The following is a 21,007-nucleotide window of genomic DNA, read 5'->3' on the forward strand; positions in this document are numbered from 1 at the left end:
TTCAATCCCCCAGCACCACATGCCAGCCAGCCCCGCCCCCTGGTGGGCTGAGCTGGCCACACACACACATAAATAAAATTTAAAAAAAAAAAAAAGAAAGATTATACTGATGAAGTATGACGATAGATCTAAAATATTTAACATGGAAACAGTTAAAGGATTCCTGTGCTTGCTTGCTTATTTATTTATTTATTGGTATTTTAGGGAAGGGTGTTCAGGGTGTCACTACTAGATCGGACTCATAGTGATTTGCCTGTTTATAGCCTCCCAAGAGCTGGGATTACAGGCGCACGCCAACATGCCCATTCTCAATTGCTGTCTCAGCGTGCCCCGGGGCTGGGGCTGGCATGGCAGTCTTGGGGATCAGGGATCATACCCCTGGCCCCTGTGCCTGCTTGCAGGTGCTTTAATCTGCTGAGCTATTTGGCCGGCCCCTCCTGTGCTAATTTAGAAGGGAACACACGACAGTGCTTTTGCCATGGTACTCTAAAATTGGTCTCCTGAGTTCAAACAAGGGAATCTACCACTTGGAATCCTCAATTTGGACAAGTTATTTAGCTTCTGTTTCCTTGAGTTCATCTCAGGCATGACACAAATTCAGTTCCCACCTGATAGGGTAAATAAAAGGGTTTTTAGTAAATTGCTCATTACCAGTGTTGGACTCAAAATTTATATTTCCATGCCTCAAGACTGAAGACAAGTCTAAGACCTAAATGGATAAATAGCAAAGAATAAAAACACACAATTGCAGGAAATAACTGAGATGAGGGGAAATAGAGGAACAGTTTGAGGGATAGCAGTTCATGTGGGTATGTTAAATTTAAATCACATTTGGCTTTAGAAATTACCTAAATGGTACCTGGCTGGCAAGCCCAAGGTCCTAAATTCATTCCTCAGTACCAAAAAAAAAAAAAAAGAAAGAAAGAAAATTGGAAAGGGAAGGAAAGGGAAAAAATGACCTAAATGCCAATTGTTCAACAAATAATTGTAAGTTGTGTATCTACCTACTTAAAAGAATGCTATAAAGTCATTGGAGGTGATTTTTAAGAAGTTTTGATAGCATGGGAAAATAAGCAATACTGACTGAGGGAAAATAGTACAGTATTTGTTACATTCTGTATGACTTCAACAGTGTAAAAGAAAATGCATAGAAAAATATTCAGCAAAATATGTTAAAAGATTAGCAGTGGTTACCACTGAGCTACTTGAGGCCTTTTCTATTCCACATAGCAAGAACCTGTTACTATATGACTTAGGCCTGAAGCAGAACTTCATTCGCTCTCTTTATTTCAGAAGCCGTTGATTCATTGCTTTCAGCTGTGTGATTCCCAATTTGTTCTGTGTTAGTGTTCTCTGCACTTGTTATGGGTGGGCTTGGATTCTGAGATTGCATTTTGCTCCTTCTTGTCATTTGTGTAGCACTGTCTTCTGACCTTTGTTGTAGATCTTGGTTGCAGTTATAACATCAGCACCTACTGAAGTTCAGGTGCAGATCTACAAAGTTTGGATTTATCCAGCTGTGCCTGGCTTGAGTCTGGCTACTGTGCTCAGCTCCTTCCTGCTGCTACCCTTGGGGGTGAACCTGTTGTGCCCCTATGGCAAGATGTTCTGCTCCTGGACTAGCTGGGTGGTTCTGTCCCCTACACTCTCTGCAGGGATTGCAGCTACAGGGTTTCACCCCAGGCCTGTATGCCAGGCCTGAGCTGAGTCTGAAGGGGACAAGGTGGAAAGGGTGCGGGGGGAAAGGCAGCTCTCCCACACACTTACTGGGCCTGGACTAGGACTGGATCTAGGGGTTCCCGGAAAGCGACAGAAATTCCTACTCTGTGGGCAGGGTGCGGGGGTACTACAGAGTAATGGGGGGCATCCCAATAGGGTGAAAGAGGGTGTCACCCATGCTGCGCCTGAGCTGGGATCAGTAGGTCACGCCTGCACAGGGTATCCGGAAGCTCTCCCACACACTCACCGGGCCTGGGCTAGGACTGGATCTGGGGGTTCGTGGAACACGGCAGAAATTCCTACTGGGCAGGCAGAGTGGTGGGGGGCGTCCCAAGGGGGTTGAAGAGGGTCTCACCCACGCTGCACCTGGACTGGAACCAGTAGGACCCGCTGGCGCCCATTGGCTCTCATAACTGAAAAGTCCAGTAGAATCTGGATTCATGAGCACAGCCCCATTGACTAAAGTCTAGTTAGTGCTGTTTCACCTTCTATGTTTTTATTTTCAATGTCTTTTTTTTTTTTTTTTTTTTTTCCGTAAGAGTAAAAAGCCCTCAACAGCTTCAGTTCCACACTAATCTGTTTCCTAATGATTTCAGTCCAGATGAATGGAGCTACCTTTGCCTCTGTGTGAGTCATTGAGGCAAAGGGGGAAACCACATGATGAACATGGCCCAACCAGTGTCACCATTCCCATAGCTCACCCAGGAAGTAATGGGGAGTTCTCAAGCAAACACAGTTTGTATACTTAGGGGAGAGTTGACACTGGCAGGCAAAACTAACAGATTACCATTATGAAGAAAGGTAAAGAGCTTTGTCATATATATATTGCAGATATGTATGTATAAAAGGCAGTTCATATCAAAATTCTGAACTCAAACTTGTGATCTTCCTGCTTTATACTCTCAAATGCTTAGGATTACAAGTGTGTGCCACTATACCTCTGCTTTGAGAGTTACTTTAATTCATGACCTTTGAAGTCATACAAGAGGTAGAGGAGATAGAGCAGTGATGGTGAACCTTTTAGAGCTTTTAGTAATACAAATAACCCACAGCAGCACATGTGCCATAGGTTCACCACCACTGAGAGAAATGGGACTGGAAGAAGCTAAAGAATATGAACCTTCAGTGAGCAGTGAGATAGGATTAGAAATCCTTGAAAACTATAGAGTGGACAGAAAAGAGAACCAGTATCATAGGATTTCAAGAAGTGTAAGATAGGGCTTTAAGAAAGTGAGCTAATAGCACTTTCTGGCAGGCACAAGGTCCTGAGTTCAGGCTTCATACCAAAAAAAAAAAAAAAAAAGTTTTGTAGTTTGATAGGATTTAGAGACCGGGCTTGTTGGCACACGCCTGTAATCCCAGTGTTGGGGAGGCTGAAAACAGGAGGATCACTATTAGTCTGAGCAATGTAGTAAGACCTTGTACCAAATACATTAAAAAAGAGAGAGCTAGTACGTGCTTATATAGATATTCTTCATTTAACTACACAACTGTTCAATAACTGCTCCAAGTTTTGATCAAGGCATGCTATTTGGAATTTAGGACCCACGACTTAAGACTTACAATCCCTTTCGCTTTTGGTATAGTTCTATACCTCTTATATATAGCCTTAATGTCTTGTGTTTATACAGTACACCTTGTTTATATAGCACCATAATTTTTTCTCATTGCACTGTATGCTACTGTAATTCCATGTTCTAGTATACATTGCTACATGTAAGTTATGCAGATAAAAGCACATTTATCAAGTTGAACTTTCCTTTTACCATTTCTTTATTCTGAATATTATAATACACATATTTTTTGTTTTTTATGTATTTGGTACAGGGTTTTGCTATGTGGCTCAGACTCGTAGTGATTCTCTTGTTTTCAGCCTCTCCAGCGCTGGGATTATATGCACAGTCTCAGTGGCCGGACTGGTGCACGCAGCATGGCATGCGGTACTGAGGATTAAACCCAGGTCTTTGCACATTTAAAGACCTAATCTCAGGGCTATAAATTGGTTGTTAAATGGAATGTCTGTAATCTTAGCACTTTGGGAGGCTGAGGCAGAAGGATCAAATGTTTGAGCCCAGCCTGGTCAAATTACCAAGACCCTGTTTCAAAAATGTTAAAATTTTTAGGGCCGGCCAGATAGCACAGTGGACTAAAGTGGCCTGCTTAGGCAGGTACCAGGACTGGGGTTCGATCCCTAGAGTGCTGTGCCAGGTCTGCCACCAGGGCGTGCTGAGATGGTGATTGAGACTGGGTGTGGTAGCACGCCTAAAAAAATGTTAAAAATTTTAAAGATCTGTAGCAGTAACTTGAGTTCAAAGGTGTAGGGTTCAATCTCAGTACCACAAAGGGGTTGGGGATGGAGTACATGGTAATATCCATATAACAAACTCTAGCAAGATACAGACTGAAAAATGTAGGTAAGTTTTCCAGTGAGGGTTATTGGTTACCACATGAGTAGTTCAGACGGTGGGAGTAAGAATCTTAGAATAGAAAGTGAAGGTGGATATAACTGGTCAACATCAGAAGAGCTTGTAGAGCTGGCCACACATTGAGGATGATTGACTTTGAATAGAGAGTTGTCTCTTTTTCAGCAGTGTCAGTTAGGATATGAGTAAAGCTAAATGAGAGGATAGTTCAGGAAGATCACTTCTGGAAATGTTTCCACAGTGGCACCTTCAGTAAGATCTTTTGTGAATAGTTAGTTGGTAGGAATGGTACATAATTGAAGCCATGTGAAGCAGGTAGATATTAGAGTGGAGGGGGAGGCAAAACAGGGCTGTTTTGGAGTTGTTGAAGGCCTTGATGAAATGGAAAATCTTGATGTTCTCATAGCACAGCTGCTCTCAGTATTGTGCTGCTTAGGCCTCTGAGGTCCCCAGGATCTTTTCAGAGTATCTGTGAGTTAAAACTATTAACAATACTACTAAAGCATCTTTATACTATTCTCTATGCTGCCATCTGCACTCATGATACAGAGACAGTGATGAGTAAGACTGAAGCACCTTGGCCTAGGGCAAGGCCACAGCACCACATTGCCAGTTCTTAAAAGCTTAAAAAAAAAAAAAAAAAAAAAATGCCAGTTACACCAAAGGATATCCTTGATGAAGCAATAAAGAATATGTACTTTGTTAAATCCCATCCTCAATACATGTCCGTGTGACATTCTGTGTGATAAAATGAGAAGTATATCTAGAGCATTTCTGCTGCTTATGGAATGAGGTGGTTGTTCTCAGAGAAGGTGCTTGTACAATTGAGCTGTGAGCTGAATAAGCTACTTTTTAAAATCAATCATCGAGAGTTACAGAAGGGTTCTGAGAAAATTAAAGGAGTACTGTTGTCACAGCAGTTTGTATAGTTAGGCCATTTTCTCTGATACTACCCAGACACTCAAATAGAAGATAAAAGTGAAGGGTACAGCACTGTTTCAGGGTCAGAATTCTACTGAGTAGGCAAGATGGGCCAAAAGAGATGCTGTGCTAGGACCAGAAGGGAAACGATCTTGAAGATGGAAGGGAGATGGGCCACACATTATGTATCCTTCACAGTTAAAAGAAAATGAGTACTAAAAGGGCCAGGGACCATTGTCAGATGTAATTTCAGCCTCAGAGACCAGTCTTTTCAGGGAAATAAACTGTATCCAAATAAGTACACAGGCTGCCATGATTCATGCTATCCAAGTGGTACCCGTGGGTCTTGGCGTGGCGTGGGAGGAGGGGGCTGGGCACACTAACTGTGGGATCAGCACCTGTCAGCTACTTCCCATTTCTCTCTTTCTTTTTTGGTAGCTATGAATAATGCAGAAATAGCACTTGCAGTTAAAGGCGGCTGAAATCTAGTTATTTTTCAAGTAGGGGGGGGAAGAAGACATTTTCCTTTGAAATTTTTGCCTGTAAGTTTAAGGGTGTAGAATTTAACTGGAAGGAGCTAACAGATCTGTTTTAGAAATGCTGAAGCTGAGTAATAATTGTCATTAAGTGCTTTCCTGCTTAATGTAAGTATGAGTGGGGAAGATGTGTCCACACAGTTGCTTAGAAATAATGCTGTTGGCCCTGGGGATACAGCTCAGTGGCACAATGCTAGGCCCCAGTAGTCAGTACCAAAGAGAAAGCAAGCAAGAGAGCAAGTTAGCTGACTTCCTAGGCTTTTCTTTGTACTGACAGTGCCTGACTGGGCAAAAGACCAAATGATTTAATTGTTTCTCAAAAAAGAAATCATTAGAAAAATATCCATGAGCTCTTTGTGGTGAAGTGATCAGGACCAGGAAGGTCAGTTTTATTACCTGTGTTGTAGACAATTTAAAGCTGACATTACATCTTAAGCCATTGCCAACACACCCGCCAAAGTATTTGGAGCAACTAGGATTTATTTTTGTTTGTTTATGTTTGCTTGTTGTTTTTGGTGGTACTTGAGGTTGAAATCAGGGTCTTACATATGCTGGGCATACACTGTAGCACTGAGCTACATCCCAGGCCTGGCAAGTAGGATTTGAACTGGAGGTGTCTGAATTCTTGATCATCGCTTGTGACTTGACCATAACTACTTAAAGGATCTCCTCCTCCAAAACCTCACCATTTGTACAACCTGTGTACAGCTGATGGCCTGAACACCTCTACTGACCACACTCTGCTTCCATAAAGACCAAACCTGTTGGGAGAACTTTCTCTGCTCCAAAAAGTTGTTTAGCCTACAAAACAAAGTGTCATTTATTCCATAATTTTCTAAGGTATAGTTAGGGTTATGTATCAAAAAGATTATAACGGGGCCCAGCCCTAGCTCAGTTCTTTAAGTGGCTGCTTCCACAAAAAGATTATAAATGGAAGCACAAATTTTTTTGAAATATATTGCAGACTTTAAAAAGAAACAATGTATGCATACTGGGTATGAAAAATGTGCTGTTATCTGTGATTTCTCATATATCCAGCATGTGGCTTGCTGCTTTTATTATTTCGTCTTGTCTTAAAAGATCAGGGGTTGTCCCTTTAATATCATGCAATAAAGGATGTCAAAACATGGGACCCAGGGGGCCTGGCCATAGCTCAGTTCTTTAAGTGGCTGCTGTGAGCCTCAGGTTGCTGTAGTTCGACTCCCACAACACTCCAGCCAGACAAACCATGCCTGAGGGCATTCAGAGCAAAAAAAAAAAAAAAAAAAAAAACACTTATTCCATTACCGGGGAGATGGCCCAGTGGAAAACATGGGACCCAGGCTGAGAACACACACATGCACACACAAGCATAAACACATGTGCATGCACACCCTTCAGCAACAAGGTACCTGCCACCTAGCACAAAGGCAATTACTTCAGAAGGTTTACTGTTCTGCCGTCAGTGGTTAAACATTTTAAAATAAGTAAGTGATTAAATTTTTTTTCTCGAAAATAAGCTAGAACTGATTCAAGTCAATCATTAATATTAAATCATACCCAATATATTTTGATTATTACTTTTTGTTTTTACATTTTAAGAGGATTTAATAGCACATGCTAATTTGTAGATAGGTAAGGTTGTCATCTGCAAATAACCTACCTACTAAATCACTTTAGGCTGGATGTGATGGGACACACCTGTAATACCAGCGCTGAGTAGACTAAGGCAGGAGGATCGCTGTAAGTGTGAGGCTATCGAGGACTACATATAAGCTCAGTGCCAACCTGAACTATGTATAGTGGGAGTCTGTCTAAACTAAAGTAAAATACATCATTTTAAGAAAATGGGCTTTCCTGGGAGTTGTTGTTCAGCAGTACAGTGCTAACCTAGCATGTATGAGTCCCTGGGTTCAATTCCCAATACCACCATAAAAAGAGGCTTCATGAAGGAGATATCCATATATTCTCTAAAATATTTTTATTGGCTGTTAGCTTTTCAGATTTGCAGCAGGTTGTTAGATCTAGGCCTTAGAATTTGCAGGGTACCTGAGAGTCTGTGAGCTAGGACTGAAGGGGATAGGGTAGTTCCTTTTTTTCTTTTCCCTATCTTAAGACTCCCTGATAGGATTTAATTTGAAGGAAGGACCTGCTACTCAATTGAAAACCACTGGGCTGAATATAAATAAATGGAAATGGTGAACCTAAGGCCTTTGCATTAGGCTATATTGCCTGCCTTCCCTTTTTCTATTTTTGAGACAGTGTCTTACTAAGTTGCCCAGTGGGGAGTTGAACTTGGAATCCTCCTGCATCTACCTCAGTGTTTTGTAAAGAACCCCCGTTAGCCACCTCTTCTCCACAACAATAATGTTGTTCCTTTCTGAGCATTGGGAATGACATCTGTCAGGTGGTCAGCACCTGTGTTCACGCAGGCTGGAGAGACAGGCATACAGTTGGTGCTTAGTCTGCTAGCTTCTCACCTCACAGTAATGCTTTGCTCCTTTTTTGTGGGTTGTTAAACAGGAAATGTAAAACACTGGGGACTGTTGCCTCTGCTTTTTATACTGAAAACCTGTTTCTTTGTAGCTCTGGACTTACTGGACAAAATGTTGACATTCAACCCTCACAGGAGGATTGAGGTTGAACAAGCTCTGGCCCACCCATATCTGGAGCAGTATTATGACCCAAGTGATGAGGTAAGAGCTTATGCTGCTGGCCAGTTCCTTAAACATAGGAATGGGCCTAGCCATATCCTGTGTTGTAGATTTTCCTGAAAGGTATATGGTGGCATATCTGGTCCTCCAAACACACTCACCTCTTCTGCTTTGCAGACAAGCATTGTGGGTATACTTTGATATCCCTGCTCCTCAGGCTTCCTACAGCAGGTGGAGACCAGAAGAATGCATAAAGAGAAACTGCTATATCAATGTGGAGCATGTAGAGGGCAAGGGGATTGTTCTCCCTCCCCCTAGTGCTAGAGTGAAAACCCATAGCCTTACACATGCTAGGCAAATACTCTTAGGACTGAGCTACATGCCCAGCCTGTTATATTGTTTAGAGAAGGGTGCTTTCAGGAGTGTGGGCACAAGTGCATTCATACTTATCAGCACTGAGATCCAGGGAGTGTATGGTGCCGAGGTCAAACCCAGAACTTCACATATACTACTAAGCACATGCTCTTTACCACTGAGCTATAACCCCAGGCCTACAGCACTGAAGTTTTATGTGATATCAATCCTGTTGTATAAATCCCAAACTATAAGTCACTTATTTTGTGAATCAGTAAAGTTATGCCTTAACCATAACAACTTTTGACTATTAATGTTTTATTTTCTCTTAAAGCCCATTGCTGAAGCACCATTCAAGTTTGACATGGAATTGGATGACTTGCCTAAGGAAAAGCTCAAAGAACTCATTTTTGAAGAGACTGCTAGATTCCAGCCAGGATACAGATCTTAAATTTGTCAGGTACCCAGAGCTTTTTTAGCCATACAATTAACTTAAATGTCATAAGAAAGAAAAAGGATTTAATGTATCCCTCTTTGGTTGAATATAGATTTTGTACTGATTGCTTCATTATTTAAAGCTGGAGAAATTGGGGCTGGGGAGATAGCTCAACAATCTCAGTGCCTGCCTGGTAAGCATAAGATGCCGAGTTCAATCCCTGATACTGAAAGCCCTGCTGGCTCTGCCCCCAGGCACCCTGCAGGAGCCCTGAAACTGGGCATGGTGGCTCACGCCTGTAATCCCAGCACTGGGGAGGCTGGGACAGGAGGATTTCTACAAGTCTGAACTGCATAGTGAGACCCTGTATCAAAAAGAGTAAAAATATAGGGGCCAGGGATATAGCCTAGTGGCATAAGCTCCTGCCTGGCAAGCACAAGGTCCCAAGTTCGATCCCTGGTACTGCAAAAAAATAAATAACAAAAATAAAATAAATAAAAATATTTTTTAAAAATGGAGAAATTACTGTTTGTTTTTCACCACTGTTCAAAACATATACTTGGAATACTTTAATCTCTGGCAGTTTATATGGACCTATGTTTACAAGAACATGAGATTGATGTGAAATTAATTTGTCAGGATTTAGAATACTATGTACAGTGAGATTCATTGTTTAGGGAGGAGACAGTAATGCTGATTTTCTTTGTGTGTGAAAGTAAACTTACAAGAGACAATGAAACTGAGGTCTTAATTCCTGAAAGTCTTACTACTTATTTACTGCATTTTTAATGTTAAGAAATTGTGATGTGGGGCTGGTGAGATGGCTCAGTGGTCTAAAGCACCTACTTAGAACAGGCTAAGCTAAACAAAGCACAGGGACCGCGGTTCAATCCCTCAGCACCACATGCCAGCCAGCCCCGCCCCCTGGTGGGCTGAGCTGGGGACACACACACACACACACACACACACACACACACACACAAATAAATTGTGATGTATAATTTTGGAGCCCTAGAAGTGTCCTCTACTTCACAGCCTGTGCTGAGGCTTGTACTGAAGTGTTACGCATGCTAGGCAAGCACTGTCACTGAGCTATACCCCAACCCACTAAGCCTTTTCTCTGAGTTAAGAACATAACTCAGTGCCTTAACTTAGGTACACATGATCACTAGTCAGAACAAAGAAACATTAATAGAGTTAAGTTGAGGAACAGGAAGACAGGGTAAGAGAAATAATCATAAGACTGTGTAGAAAAAAGTCAAGGAAGCAAGATGCATGGGTGTGTCAAGAAGACAGATTTCCACACCTGCACTTTCTCTTTTAGGAGATTCATAATATGAAGTGGATGTAATAGTGCTCTCATACTTGCTAGGAAGTGGAGACATTAGGTTTGCTGCTTTCCAAGAAGAGGAACTGGCTTGAGAAGGGCAGCTCTAGGCTCAAAGTAGCAGACTGATCTCTGAGCACTCCCCACAGTCAGAGTTGCCAGGCTTGTAGCCCCCAGCACTAAGAAAAAAAAACCAGGGACAAGGAGATGTAACTCAAGAATAGCCATGGCAGCTGGCATGGTGCTTATGCCTATAATTGCAGCTGGAGGCAAGAAGCAGGAGGATTGTTGTGAGTTCAAAACCAGCCTGGGGGGGCTGGTGAGATGGCTCAGTGGTCTAAAGCACCTACTTAAAACAAGCTTAGCAAAGCCCAGGGACCACGGTTCAATCCCCCAGCACCACATGCCAGCCAGCCCGCCCCCTGGTGGACTGAGCTGGCCACACACACACACACACACACACACACATAAATAAATAAAATTTAAAAAAAAATTAAAAAAAAAAAACAAACCAGCCTGGGCTACAAAGTGAGCTCAAGGCCACCCTGCCACAGCAAGACCCTGTCTCAAAAAGACCAAAAAAAAGACATGGCCTTCACATCCTCAAAGCAGAGAGCCTGATGCCAAGTTGCGGGGAAATTGGGAAGGAATAGACGCAGGTAATGTGTGGAGAAGGAAAGGGTTGCTTTCAGAAGTTTCACATCAAAGCACATGGAGTTAGAATGAGGGAAGTCTGGGTGGAAGATTCAGTGGAAAACAATGTTTTTCTACAACAAAGGGATGGCGGTATGTACTGAGGCTGTGGTAATGAGAAACTGTGAATTCAAAAGAATGGAGGAAAAACTAAAGGTAGAAGGACTGAAATTTCCAAATCTATCAAAGGGAAGGGTGGCCAGCACTGTTGACACTGCATACACCCTCAAAGACAAATTCTCAAACCAAAGTGAAGCACTGAGGAAGTGCTTGCTTACAGGTGTGAGCCACCACGCCCAGCTGCCTCATCTATTCCTGAGTTACATCTTCTTGTCCCTGATTCCTTGTTCTTAGTGGTGGGGGCTACAAGCCTGGCATGAGGTAGACAGGCCAGATGTAAACAAGGCACTGAGGAGCAATTTGACCAGTTAGGTTCATTCATCCTGTCAGTCATGCAAATATAACAGTCTCTTGCATTTGCCATATACAGTGATTTTCAAGATCACTCACTGCTATAAAGCCAGTCCTTGTGGAGCTTCTTCCCTAGCTCTTCTAGGTGATGCTCATGGTGTAGCTTGTTTCCCTTTCCCAGTAGCCTCTCCCCCTTGGCATGGGGTGGTGGTGGTGGTGGTGGTGGTGGTGGTGGTGGTGGTGGTGGTGGTGGTGGTGGTGGTGTTCTTGAGCTTACTAGGAAATGTGGATGTCAGGGATCATTGTTTCCCAAGAAAAGGAGTTGATTTCCTGTTAATAGGGCAGTTGTGTGGTGGCACTGTAAGTCTGAGTTGCTGCCAGGACAGATTGACTAGCTCTGATCAGTCTGCTGCCTATTATACATTGTTATCTACTCCCGGCTTGCCTGTGGTTTATTTTTTTCTGTGACAACAGATAAGGTAGTCATGGCAGAGACTCAAATGGCCTGCAAGGCTGAAGACATTTGCTCTTGACATTTTAAAGAGCAAGTTTGCCATCCCCTAGCCAAAAGGTTAGGCTGAGCAGCTTTTGTTGCCTTTCTTCTTTGACAGTTCCTTTCACAAGTCATGTTTTTGAGCTGGTCAGTAGTCTTCACCTTGCCCTCATCATCTTTGAATTAGTTTAAGACATGTGGACTGCTTAGTGTAGACTAGGTGATACATCAGATAGAAGAGCTAAGCAAGATGGGCAGGCCGAGGTTGTAGGAGGTCACATGATGAGTATTAAAGCCTCATTGATCTTCCCTGCAGACATGAAGGAACAATAAGCTGTCCCTTTGACAAATGAGCCAGTGTGCTAGCACAGTGCCAGTTCCAGGGAAGAGTGAATACAGCAGAGATGTGTTTGTTTGCCTGGACATCACATACTATTGATAATAGGAGGTAGATGAATCTTGTGCTAATTGCTTGCTCCTGTTTCTAAGTGAATGAAAGTGAGGTGAGACAAAGGCTCAGGGCTTTGTTCACTAAAGGCAGGAGCCCCCTGGCCCCTTTTTCAAAATTATCTCTATGACTTGTCTTCAGTCTCCTGTTTGCCCCCTCCAGTAAGGCATTCTTAGCAAACTGTTTTCCAACACCTGTGCATGGCCTCCAACGAGCACCCAGTCTAGCAGAGGAAAAGCTATACAGCTCTGGCCTGTAGTGTGGAAGGACATCTGGGGTTAACATGATGATCAGTTTTTCCCATCAATTCAGTCAGTGTTGAGCACTTCCTGGTGCCAGATAGGAGGGAAACAAAGGATGAGTAAGATCCAGACTTTGTTGTCTAGCAGCTTGACCATGGAAAACAGGTAAATAACAAGGAGTATGTACAGTATTAAAATTTATAGTAGAGTTAGATGTAGGTACAACAGACCCTGAAGAGTAAAAGCAGTTATGTTGAGTTGATCTGGTGGATTGGGAGCTTTTTACTGTGCAGTAATGATGAACCAGAAGTCAGTATGTAAGCACAGGCTACAGCTGAGTAGGAGGAGGCCAGAGAGGGACCAAGCTGGGACATAGCTCTTACCTCACTCATAGATAGTTGTTGCTGACTTGGGTGACTGAGGCAGTGAGGCTATAGGGAATCTGGATGAACAGGGACACATGGGAGGTCTGGCCAGATCACTAGAGAGAAGAGCAGCTTGGCAGTACAGAGGCAAGCCGGACAGAGGCCAGGGTGCCTCTGTGGCTCCACGAGCAGAGTGCCTGTCTCCTGAAATCCACATTACAGACAGGGATTCCCCATTGGTATGCACCTAACTGTGAGAACCCAAGTATGGCAAGGAAGTCACTTCTGTGTCCTCATTTGTTCCTGGGGTATGCATTAAGAACAGATGTTGGGGCTAGGGAGATGGCTCAGTGGAATAAGCGCTTCCTGGGCAAGCGCAAGGGCCCGAGTTCAATCCCCAGTTTTGCAAAAAAAAAGAACAGATGTTTAGTACATACCTAAAGTGTGGCTTTTTTCCTAATGTTTCAGTGATCATTTAGAACTATTCTGAAAAGCTGAAAGAATTTTAAACCCATATTTTTACCACCTAGATTCTATAATTAACATTTTACTGTATTTGTTTTCTTATCTATCTATCTGTCCATCTGTTCCTCCATCTACCCATCAACCATCTAATGTTTTTGGTGCATTTCTTCTAGCCTGATTTTCTTTTTTTTTTTTTTTTTTTCCTAGCCTGATTTAGAATTTAGTCATCTAGCTTATAAAAAAGTTGGTTGTGGTGGTACCTGCCAGTAATCCCACCACTTGGGAGGCTTGAGACCAGAGGATCACTGAACATTTGAGGCCAGCCTATGCTACAACGTCAGGTCAAGGCCAGTCTGAATTACATAGTGAGATCCTCTCTCAAAAACAAAAATGGGCCAGGGAGATGGCTCAGTGGAATAAGTGCTTCCCTGGCAAGCACAAGGGCCTGAGTTCAACCCTCAGTTCTGCCCCAAAAAAAGAAAAACTAAACTAAACCAAAAAAATAAAAGAATCTAGTGAAGATGGGCCTGGGAATATTCATTGAACTACAAGCCATATTCTTTCACAAACATTTCATTTTGGTGATCACAACAGCATTCTCTGAAATCAGCACACTTAGAATGGAGTATATAAACATTTTGCTGAGACTGTCCATCAGTGCACTGCTATACAGAGGATCCAGGCACTTTAGGCCAGAATGACATTTTCTTGTGATCCCTCCACACTTCCTCAAACAGCCTGGTGCTCTCAGAGGTTTTAAAACTTGTACAGAATATTACAGATCAATGGTCATAAGTCCCAACCTTCAGATCTGAGATCAGAAGTTCCAAATCTATGCAACACAGAAACATCAGAGAAAGGTGATTCTCAAACACTTAGCTGCGGTAGGAAAGGACTGGAAGACATACTGGGGACCCTTTGGTAAAGGAGGCCCTGAGGGATCTCTGTTTGCTGGGGGGCCATGTAGTAGTGATGTCCCTAATGATGGCCTGAGAGTTCTTAAAGGGTCACAGTAGTTCATTATGTTCTCCTTGGGAAAATAGTTGCAATGACTAAAAGATAAAAGCGGTCAATCTCTGTGTTAACCCGCATTGTTACCTGTCCCCATCTCACTAGTCCCCAAGACAGGAGGCTGTGCAGGTAGATGTAAGTGTTCGTCTTTCTTCCTTATCTGCCTATTTTGTGAATTTTCTCAGGAAAATTGGATCATTTGGGCCATTAGCCTTCTCTCCCTTTGGTTTCCCAGAAGACAGAAGCATTTTAGGGCAGTTTTAATTTCTGCCAACCAGTAGGTTTAGCTGCAGCTTCCTGACACGTACCTCTAAGGAGTCTGGGCTACTTCCCCATTAGCCTCTTCTCCAATCCATAGTTGGGCCATGACACCCATCCTTCTTGCTCTAACTGTTGAGTTCCAGGTAAAAGTCATAGCCCTAAAGCACTTTATGAAATATTTAAGTGATAGAATTTTATACTGGGAAGCATCTCAGGACAGTGAGAATCTCTAAAAAGAAGAGTCTGATTTGTTGGCTTTTGAAAATTTTGTCCCTGCATCAGCTGTCTAAACCAGGCTTCCTTAACAAACCACAGGACATGGAACATGATTTGTGTCAATGTCTTCATTTCTCAAGGAGAGTATAGAACAAACAGATACTTAACAAAGCTACTGTGTTAAAATTCACTGAATACTTTGGGGCAGTGGTTGTCCAGCTGTGGCCCATTTATATTCACCTCTAGCAACCTGAGGTTTAATGAACCCTCAAGATGCTAAGGCTAAGTAAGACCCACTTCTAGTTCGGAATATAGTTTCTTCAAGTAAAAATAGACATTACTGGGGCTGGGGAGATGGCTCAGTGGAATAAGCGCTTCCCTGGCAAGCACAAGGGCCTGAGTTCAATCCCTGGTTCCGGGAAGAAAAAAATAAATAAATAAACATTACTGCTGAGGCAGTAGCACACACTTCTACTTACTCAGGAGGCCAAGGAAGGAAAACAGGAAAGTCAAGACTGTCCTGGAGGGCCAGGGAGATGGCTCAGTGGAGTGCTTCCCTGGCAAGCTCAAGGGCCTGAGTTCAATCCCTGGATCCGCCAAAAAAAAAAAAAGACTGGCCTGGACATCAGAGGGGAACTGTACTACTTGTGCTTTCCTGAAACAGTGCTTCTGGTGGGCCTCTTGTAGGTGCTTATAGAAACCCCTGGAGAATCAAGGAGGCTTTTCCAAGAGTAACTAGACCACATGTGAAGACTCCTGGGAAGGTAGCCATCAGCTACCTTGACCTGGGTAATCCTATGCTACTTCCATACTTGGGAGCCAGCTCTTAACCTTCTCAGAATCCCAGTCCATCACCCTCACTGCCCACCAGAAATTGGTTTTGCTCTCAGAGAAAGCTTAAGCATTCCTAACAGCCCATGTTACACTGCCTGTGCATTGAAAACTTGATGTGTTGCCAGGGAGATGGTTCAGTAGAATAAGCTCTTGCCTGGCAAGTGCAAGGGCCTGAGTTTAATTCCCAGTTCCAAAAAAAAAAAAAAAACGTACAGCCTGAAAACTTGATGTGTTGTCATCCAGACAGAAAAACACTTAGTAAGAACAAGCAACATGTTCTCAAGATGTAGCTCAGTGGTTGAGTGTTTGCCTAGCATGTGTTGGGGTCCCAAGTTCTGTCCCACCCAAAAAAAAAAAAAAGATTCTTTTTTCCCCCCACAGAGGAGCTGCGTGGGCTAGTCTTTTAACTCAACAATCCTCCTCCTTCAGCCTCTAAGTGCTGGGATTACAGGCGTGCACCACTACACCCATCCCACATTCTTTTACAAACCCCCTTAAACTCTTAATTCTGCTGCTAAAGTGATAGCATTGGAGGAGTGCAGAAGCAACCCTAGCTGTGTGTGCGCATGCATGCATCTGTATGGTGTTTTGCAAACAGCTTCTTGGTAACTGTGAAGTAAGGGCAGAGCCCCAGTCCTGTCAGGACTGATACTGTTCACATACCCAGGTGTATGCAAGTAAAGTGACCTCTTTGGCAAGAGTAGTTCTCCTTCGTGTGAATTTTCCTGTCTCATAATGTTGACAATGACCTTTTACTGTGATTCATTGTTTTTTCACTTTTCCATTTTGTAAGCTGCGGCTAATGTTTTATTTTAACATGGCTCAGTCCTAACTCTTAGGTTTATCTGTTTGTATTTTTACAGGACATGGGCTCAGAGGACTGGACGTGCTCAGACATCGATGTTCTTCTTCCCAGTTCTTGACCCCTGCTCCTGTCTCCAGCCTGTGTTGGCTTATCCACTTTGACTCCTTTGAGCCGTTCGGAGGGGCGGTTTCTGGTAGTTGTGGCTTTTATGCTTTCAGAGAATTCCTTCAGTCCAGAGACTTCCTCCTGGCACCCCTGTGTGTGTCACCTACTGGTGACCTGCGGCAGTATGTACTTTCAGTGCACCTACTGCTTACTGTTGCTTTAGTCACTTACCACTTTCTGGTTTGAAAGATGCAGTGGTTCCTCCCTCTCCTGAATCCTATGTGATGCCCTGCTAACCCAGGCAGCCTCAGCAGAGCAAGAGTCTTTCCAGACTGGCTGCAATCACTGACATCTTACTTTATGATAGGAAAGTCCTACCTAGGGCACTTTAAGTCAATGACAGCCCTGAATTTGCACTTCCTCTGTTGCCTGTAACTGTCTCCCCAGAGCAGGAGCTTGTGGAGATATTTTGGATGACGTTGCAGTCTGCAACAAGTGTTTCCGCCTTGGGAACCTTTGGAAGCACTCATGTCTTTTCTCATATCATGCTAGCCACTAACATATTTAAGGTATGTACTGTTTGCCCAGATCTTATAAAAGTCAATCGTTTTTCTAAACAAAAAAAGACGTACTGCACTCAGAAATGTCATTCTGCAGATTTACTGTGGTTACTTTTATCATTTATTTATAAAAGTACACTTGCCAAAATACATTACATATAGTACTTAGTGTTTGCAAGACCTGCACAAAAAGAGATAGAGTGGCAGTTGTGCTCAGCATTTGGTGACAGATTCACTAAGGTTAAAGCACTGAGCTGGGAAAAGTTGCTAGAGAAGGAATGAGCACACTGACCCAGAAGTCCCAGGTGGAATGCCACATGCCTGGTGCACGTATGCCCTGAGCTGCTTCACATGGTGTTTTTATTTTAGTAACCACGTTCAATGCCTGAGAATTTAGCAGAGAGGAACACTGCGTCTTTAAATGAGAAAGTATACAATCCTTTTTTTTTTCCTTTTACAGCATGTCAGCATCTCAAGTTAATTTTTCAACCTACGATATAACAATTTATAATACAGCCTTCATGAGCTCATGACATGAAGCACTGTTCTATTGTTAAGTACTCAGATATTTCTGAACTGCTGAGTTAAGATAAGAACATCAGAAAAAGCTAGCACTAAGTCATGTTCAGAGCTCTCCATATTTTCCTGATCTCTTTAAGTACTTGTTCCTGCCACTGTGTACTGTGGAGTTGACTCGGTGTTCTGTCCCAGTGCGGTGCCTCCTGACTTCCCCCACTGCTCTCTGTGGTGAGAAATTTGCCTTGTTCAATAATTACTGTACCCTCGCATGACTGTTACAGCTTTCTGTGCAGAGATGACTGTCCAAGTGCCACATGCCTATGATTGAAACGAAAAATCTGTTGTTACCTCTGAGTTGTGTTCCACGGAAAATGCTATCCAGCAGATCATTTAGGGGAAAAAGAAAATCAATTTTTAGCTTTTCATTTCTCAGCTGTCCTTTTACTTGTTTGTTTTTTGACAGCAATGGAGAATGGGTTATATAAGACTGCCTGCTAATATGAACAGCACTGCACTTGTAATTCATGAAAATAAATGTACATCTTTATCTTCACATTCATGTTAAGATTCAGTGTTGATTTCCTCTGGATCACCGTGTCTGAGTAGACAGTCAGATTCAGTTTGTACTTCAGTCAGAAATGCTAATGGGCCTCTGTTCACATCCCAGGCACTGCCCCACACTTCAGTTTAATGGCCTAAAAAGGTTCTTTTTCTCCTCTGCACAGCAGGTAATTTTGGCATGGTCCTTTGTTCAAATAGTCTGTTAAACCCTGATGACAAAACCCAAACATCTCAGGTTGGAATCTCTGGTTCCCTCTAAGGAGGACCTGGCTGTGTACCCCACAGCTGCTGCTGGGCACAGCCAAGTGCTGGGAGGGACTGCCCAGCATCACATGGCACATGCCACCCAGCCCAGGGTGCTGATGCTGTCGTCTCCCGTGGCTAAAGAAGGATACTGACTCATCCTCAGAAATCAGAATCAAATCTTAATTCTTGCCCTAAAATACGTGGTTATCATTTCTGCACTCAGAGCTGCCATGTGAAGGTCCACCCAGCATTGACAGGATATAGAGATTGACTGTTATTTGATACATTGACTAATAAGTTTTTGTTTTAAAAAGAGCATTGACAGTTTTATTATTATTTCTTTGTATTTTTTTAAATGGAATGTTAATATTACTATGAGGTTAATTTGCAGTCCTCTTCTAAATAGAAAACCATAGTTACTAATATCTGGGGGCTACAAGCTCTTTGCCATCCCCTTTGTTGGCACTGTACAGTCAGAGTGGCATGAAACCACTCACTGCATTCTATAATCACTCTAGCCACATGCTGTCATTAATATCATGTCACATAATTTAACGGGTCAGAAAATTGTTTTAACCAACATATCTGTGAAAACTAGTTAATATGTGTAATAGACTCATTATATGTTGCCTCTTACATTTCTAGATATACAGATCAGGCATATCAATTCATGTTGATGATACCAACACCTCCATTATTAATATTCTCTGATGAGTTTTCAGACAGATGGCTTTTTTTGGTGTCTAAAATACAAGCAAAAAATTCCTATTGAAACATTCCAGTCCTTTCATTGGTTTGAAACTGATACCCAGCAAGCCAGTGACATAGATGCAGGCAGATACATTGTGAGGACTCTGCCTTGTTGCAGGTCTTCAAAGGTCGTCTGACCTTTGCAAGGTCGTCTGACTGCGACACACAGACCACTGTGGTGTCTGGGTAGAAGAACATCGCGTTCTGCACGCAGTGCACTGTGCATGGTGTGTTCATGCTCATCTCACATGCATTCCTGCTGCTCTTGGGTGCAGGCAGTGGGTGTGATAGCCATCAGTTTCGGGGAGCTACATGTAGAGCTGTCCTTGAGAAGGAGTTACAAAGGTGGTCTACCCACACCGCATGCCACACAATTTTCAAATCATTCAGAGGAGACTGTTTTATCTTTATTTGCTTATGTTAATACAGTTTTTAAATTGGTAACTTTTATATAGTATAGTAACAGTATGTCAGTACACAAATACATGCACACATGCTTTGGGTCCTTCCATAATACTTTTATATTTGTAAATCATGTTTTGGAGCAATCCCAAGTTTGAGGGAAATATTTTTGTAAATGTAGTGGTTTTGAAAATCTGAGCAATCCTTTTGCTTGTACATTTTAAAGCACTTGCGCTTTAAAATTGTGCTGGTGTTCTGAAACCTGATATTCCTGTAGCACAGGTGAGCAGCATGTAAAAGTGGAGTATGGTGTGGCTTCTCTCCTTGTCCAACTCGACAGGCTAGAACAGCAGCAACCAACTGGGAATTCAAAATGAAGTGGCTAGGGCTGCACCAGGTTCGCCTAAAGCGTGTTGCCTTTTTTGTGCCGTTTATCCGTGTAGAGCACTCCAGAAAGTTCTGAAACTGCTTTGTATCTGCTTTGTACTGTTGGTGCCTTCTTGGTATTGTGTACCCCAAAACTCTGCATAGATTATTTAGTATAATGGTAAGTTTTAAAAAATGTTAAAGGAAGATTTTATTAAGAATCTGAATGTTTATTCATTATATTGTTACACTTTAACATTTATTTGTGGTATTTGTGATTTGGTTAATCTGTATAAAAATTGTAAGTAGAAAGGTTTATATTTCATCTTAATTCTTTTGATGTTGTAAACGTACTTTTTAAAAGATGGATTATTTGAATGTTTATGGCACCTGACTTGTAAAAAAAAAAAAAAAGAAAAACTACAAAAAAAATCCTTAGAATCATTAAATCATGTCCCTGTATTACCAAAATAACATAGTACTGTGCATGTATAGTTTAATTGCAATTTTACATGTGAAAGTATGAAATCGTCTATTCCTTTATTACAATGTTTCCCAAATAAGTGTGTCTTCCTCTTTTGATTTTGCTATGGTGGTGATAGGATTATAAGCCAGTGCTCTGGAATCCATGGGGGTTTTCCAGGTGGTTCTTCAGACTTTGGGCATACAAGGGGAATTAAGGCATTCTGTGTCTTCTCTATAGTCCCACTGGACTTCAGCAACCAAGGTAGTAGGGTAGACGTCATCAGCAACCCTTTTTCCAGCCCTAGAAGCCATGACCATATTACTCAGTCTTGGACATTTGGTTCTTGTTAATTTTGGGCATTATACAGGGACCTATTTCAAGACAAAGATATTGGGAAATGTTTTTGCTGTGATATTACAGGATGAACACAGGCTATGGG

The 21,007-nt window shown here is 42.4% G+C and overlaps 1 protein-coding gene across 1 annotated transcript in view; it reads left to right on the forward strand.

The window, feature by feature from the left end:
• Positions 1 to 20,516, forward strand: part of Mapk1 (mitogen-activated protein kinase 1) — a 108,962-nt gene extending 88,446 nt beyond the window's left edge. The window contains exons 7-9 of the mRNA XM_004627958.3: positions 8,165 to 8,274; positions 8,921 to 9,046; positions 16,652 to 20,516. Of these exons, the coding sequence (XP_004628015.1) occupies positions 8,165 to 8,274; positions 8,921 to 9,037 (227 nt within the window). The 3' untranslated portion in view covers positions 9,038 to 9,046; positions 16,652 to 20,516. The remainder of the gene's footprint in view (positions 1 to 8,164; positions 8,275 to 8,920; positions 9,047 to 16,651) is intronic.
• The last annotated feature ends 491 nt before the right edge of the window (positions 20,517 to 21,007 follow it).

The sequence above is a fragment of the Octodon degus genome, unplaced genomic scaffold (assembly GCF_000260255.1).
Source record: "Octodon degus isolate 3935 unplaced genomic scaffold, OctDeg1.0 scaffold00021, whole genome shotgun sequence".
NCBI lineage: Eukaryota > Metazoa > Chordata > Mammalia > Rodentia > Octodontidae > Octodon > Octodon degus.